Source organism: Echinops telfairi, unplaced genomic scaffold, assembly GCF_000313985.2.
Source record: "Echinops telfairi isolate 266 unplaced genomic scaffold, ASM31398v2 ScPeMD7_7410;HRSCAF=8448, whole genome shotgun sequence".
Lineage (NCBI taxonomy): Eukaryota > Metazoa > Chordata > Mammalia > Afrosoricida > Tenrecidae > Echinops > Echinops telfairi.
In genome coordinates, this window is record NW_022111310.1 from 2,182,296 (window position 1) to 2,187,329 (window position 5,034).

Sequence of the window (5,034 nt, forward strand, 5' to 3'; positions counted from 1 at the left end):
GGAATTTTGACATGAAACTGGCCAACTAGTTGGGCACTTTTCTAATGTTAAAATGGTGCGATTTATCCGAAGCAAACAAACAAAAAATCTAATAACCGCGGTATTGCCAAACCAAATTTTACCAGAAGGCTTAAGTGTTTTTTTCTGTAACTTCTATTGGGGAACAGTATTAGAGAATACTATTTTTAAGTCTGAAAATCATCCACCTTGAAAATTTTAAATTACTTTTTATTTTTAAAACAGGATGTTTATTGTAGACAATAGAAAACACCCAAAAATAGGGACATTAAAATCTTCCACTCGACAGTAACCTTTGTTAAATTCAACGCATTTCCTTTGTTTTCTATCCATAGTTATATAATTGGGCCATTAGCATCTTGTATAATTTTATACCTGCCTTTTTTACAGAGCATACTGTGAGCATTTTTCTGATGAAAATGTATTTTGTCATAAACATTTTCATCACTATTCTGGCATATGGAGAAATTGCAATGCATTTATCACTCTCTTTCGTTATTTAAGGGTGTTTTTTTTCTTTCACATTTTTCAGTACTGCAAGTAGTGTTCAGTCTAGATATTGATTTGTCTCTGATTATTTACAGAGTAGATTCCTAGGAGAGAAAATTCTTGTTTGAGGTCATACAGTACTTGATACATGTTGTGGGCTGCTTCTCCAAGCACTTGCATGGAGATGTGTCCCATCCCTATCCCCAAACCCATTCCCAAAGCCCCTCAGTGTGTGCAGTTTCCCGCCCAGGGAAGCCAGGCTTTCAGCCCTCCTTTCCATATTCAGCCAGGGAAGGTTTAGCTTCCCCTGCCCTGCCCACTGCCAGCTGACCTAGGGGAAATGAACTTACTTAGCTGATGCTGACCACCATTAAGAACTCTCCCCCTCTCTCCTCTGCTGCCTCTCTCTGTCTGTCTGTCTCTCCCTCCCCCCCTCCCTCTCTTTCTCCCTCCTCCCTCCCACCAAATCTCTTTCAAGGGTAGAGCTGCTTATTTGTATAGAAATTGTCTTAACTTTTGCTTAAATTAGCAAACTAGTCTTTATACCTTTTTTCCCTTCGTTTTAATGGGAAGAAAATACCTAACACTTAACTCTGGAAAGGGGAAAACCTAGTATCTCTCATTTTTAAGAAGCTTAACTTATATGTTATAAGCATCTCATTAATGCTTTTTTGTTGTGTGTGTGTGTTTTGTGTTTTTTTCCCCCACTTCATGTTATTTGCAACCTTAGGCAAAAATCAGTTTAATTCAATACAGGAATTGAATTAAATAAGTGTTAGCTTTGTATTAGTCAGGGCTCTTTGTAGGATAATTTAATCACCATTAAAATCAAACTCTTAACTCTTCCTTATCAGGGGCAACTTTCTGAGGTTCATTCAGCAGCTCCGGGGCTCCTACATGGCAGGGGGGTTCTTTGGAGAAGAACTGGTAAACCAGAGGTCTGGAGAGAGGGGATGCAGAGGCCTTGCCCCAGCCTCCAGGCTTAGTTCACCTGTGCCCAGGGGGTAAAGAGCTGTCTTCTGGACTAAAACTGATTGTTCAATTGAGTTCATAAACTGAATCGAAATGTCGATCTAGTGTAAGACTCAAGAATATTCACCATGCTTTATATAAACCTTATTCTCAAGTTTGAGAAGTTAAGACCAAGGAGTTTCAGATACATTTTTCCTTGCAGTGATTTTCAACTCCATCTTAGCATACGAATCACCTGGGAAACCTAGTGAAAAAATGCAGATTCCCAGTCTTCGCCTGGCCCCTCTGCAGCTGGGTCTCTGGGTAGAGCCCAGGATCCTGTGTTTTTAACACTCTCCAGGCGGTTCTCCTGTCCCGAAATCCTGAGTCAGTCAAAACTCAAGGCATTATGTAAGGTGTGGCTTCTGAAAGGTGACAGTGGCTCTGAAGTCAGCCCGTAAGTTTTCCAGAGCTCGGTCCTCACTGATGCGTGTGCCAGCGCGGTGCTACACAGTCCAGGCACCGCCAATTCCCAGGTGGTGCCACCTGTGGAAACCCAAGATTTCATCTCCTTTGACATTTACACAAACTAGCAACTGGTAACACACTGACCATCACACAGGAAAACGTGTCTTCAGTCTGCTCTGAAGGTCGTACATACATAGCTTGCCTTCATTTTCATAATAATTATAGCTCCTACTCGCCAAGTGTCTAGCGCCTATCATCATGTGCTATCCACCCACTTTAAGACATTATTTCTGCAGGAGGACCAGTATTAAACATTATGCCTGGGGTAACTGAGGCACAGAGAGGTGAAGACAGAGCCCTGCAGGACACAACCAGGACCTGATTCAGGCAGGACTGTCGAGCACCCAAAGCTCATGTGCCTCCTAATATGCCTCATTCGAGGGTCTCTGTGGTGTCTCCCTTGATGCACCCGTGGCTTGTCTGAAGGTCCCTGGAGTGTCCCAGAAGCCCCCAATCACACACACGCAGTTTGAAGTTGGCCTCTTTGTAGACTGGCTTTCCTTTCCCCATTCTGGACTGGTGTGAGCTAGGTGCAGAATCGGGACAGGCCAGCCAGCCCCAACCAAACGATTGTTGCAGTTAGGAGCCTGCTGTGGCTTGGCGCTTGGGGTGCTTAGGGTGGGGGTAGGTAGCTGGGCCGCAGTGGAGAGCCTGCCTATGTGGACACGCTCCTTTCCTTTCCCGGTGGCATCAAGAGGCCAGGTCTTCACAACGGCCTTCCTACCGGCACTTGAAGTCAAGGCTTTTCTTTCCTCGGCCACACTGATGTAGTCCCTGCAGGGGAGCATTCTCTTCATGTGAATTTTTCTTACCGGCATCTTGCACTCTGGATCTGAAGCCAGGCTCCTCCCTGCTACCCCATTCCCTGCCCACCCCCCGCCCCCCATACACCCGACCCTTCTCATGGCCCTCATTCTAGGTGGCAGGTTAGCTTAAGTACTCCCTTTTTTCTCTTTTCGAACGTCTTTGCACGTCATTAAAACGACCAGCTTTGCAAACAAGGCCTGTTGTGATCTGTCCCCACTCTGCCGGCCCAGGCCGGCTGTAGCTCCCATGGCCGGCATGCACGCTCTCCTGCCCTGCCGGACACGGACATGGAGTGCTTGCCAGACTCGGAACCACAGGCCCTTCCTGGACGCGGTGGGTTTCCTCTGCACACTTGTACCACGCGACCTGGTGCTGCTCGCCCCCCCTCCACCTTCCAGTCTGCACCACACAGGCTGCTTGCTGCCTCCCAGGCCAGTGCGAAGAGTCCCCCGCCTTGACTCTGAAGCTGTTTGCTCCTCAAGATCTACAGCCTGGGGAACCCTGTCCCACGTGGGCTCCGTGGCAGGGAGTGTGTCCAGCTCTTCACCAACTCCAGGGGACCCACGAGCAGAGGCCACGGAATGAACCAGTGGCACAGTGGGACACCGTGACCTCAGCCAAGGGAAAAAGGAATCTCATTCTAAAACGCCCGTGACAGGATCGTTTCATATTGTGATATCAGCACACTTTTGCATTAGCGCTTCTTTTTATCATGAACTGTTGCTTAGCCTCAAAGCAGATGATTGACATCACGTGTTTTGTGTTCCATCTCAATCCAACGCCCATCCAGGTGGCATAGGGTACTCTTAAAAGGCATCCTGACCAATGGCCTGGTATCCGTTTACGAGCTGGACTACGGCAAGCACGAATTAGTCAACATGAGAAAAGTGCAGCCGCTGGTGGACATGTTCCGGAAGCTGCCCTTCCAAGCGATCACAGCTCAGCTCGCTGGTAATTTCTGTGGCACATGCACTCACGCTGCTCGATTGTGTGATGACCATGTTGTCCAGGGGTACATCGCTAGTGTGGAACCATTTCCCTATTAAGAGTTTATTTTTCGCCCATTTCCTCCCTCACCTCCCTCCCACCACCCCCAAAATAATGTGTCTACGTACATCCTGACCATAGTGGAGCTTTGCTTTCCATTCTCTTGTGTGTTCCGTTTTAAAACACAGCACTAACTCCCAAATGGAAGTGGCTTCTGGAAGGGAAGGTCTCTGGAAGGGGCCCATCCCACGTCAGGGTAGTTTCTGAGGACCGCAGGCCAGAGACGAGCTTGGCCGGCCCTTCACTGTGCACCCTGTCTCTCTCCCAGGTGTCAGGCAGCTCCAGTGGTCAACGGAAGCTTCGATGGTGTTTCGCAATCACGTGGAGAAGAAACCACTGGTGGCCCTGGTGCAGTCAGTTACTGAGAACGCTAACCCTTGGGACCGGAAAGTAGTGGTCTATTTGGTAGACACATCGCTGCCAGACACGGATATCTGGATCCATGACTTCATGGCAGAGTATCTGGTAGAGCTTTCAAAAGTTAATTAATCACTGCTTCTGAGAAACCTTGACAACTGATTTAAAAAAATCATTATTGTATTTTTTTAGCAATAACAAAATATAGTAGACTTAAATATATATATATTTATATCATCTCCGCTACATGGTTCTGACTCTTGTAGGGGATTGCAAAGAATATGCTTATGTTTGATGACAGAGGGTTTAACAAGTTTTGCTTTAACTGTTAACTTTTCCACAAAAAATGCCTCTTGAATTATTACTGTAATATTAAAATAAAAGTATTTTATCAATGGAAAAAAAACTGGCTTTCTTGTTGGTTGTAGGTGCTACGGCCTTAAAAGGAAACGTTTCCATTTCCTGTCTTGTTGTCTCCACGCAATACTGGGGGCCCTGTAGTGGGACGTAGGATTTGGTGACCTCGGAGGCCCCTCGGGTTCCTGGTGGCACAGTGGGCTACACTTTGGGTTGCTTCAGTGGTTCAGACCCACTAGCTGCTTTCTCTGTGGGAGCAGGCTGAGGCTTTGCACTCCCGCCGAGAGTTACTGTCTCAAAAACCCACAGAGCAGTGCTACCTTGACCTGTCGGGTCACTGAGCTAGAATTGACTCGATGGCAGCAAGTGCTTTGGGGGAGACCCCAGTAGTCAGTGGGTGTCAGCCTGGGTGACAAAAGCAACTTGTGATAGGCTGGTGACCTAAAGGGGCACTGTTGGAAGCACCCGGGAGATCTGCCA

The 5,034-nt window shown here is 47.2% G+C and overlaps 1 protein-coding gene across 1 annotated transcript in view; it reads left to right on the forward strand.

Moving 5' to 3' along the window:
• Window positions 1-4,578, forward strand: part of TDRD7 (tudor domain containing 7) — a 45,108-nt gene extending 40,530 nt beyond the window's left edge. The window contains exons 15-16 of the mRNA XM_004710993.2: window positions 3,584-3,744; window positions 4,109-4,578. Coding sequence (XP_004711050.1) covers window positions 3,584-3,744; window positions 4,109-4,329 — 382 coding nt within the window. The 3' untranslated portion in view covers window positions 4,330-4,578. The remainder of the gene's footprint in view (window positions 1-3,583; window positions 3,745-4,108) is intronic.
• Window positions 4,579-5,034: the final 456 nt, after the last annotated feature.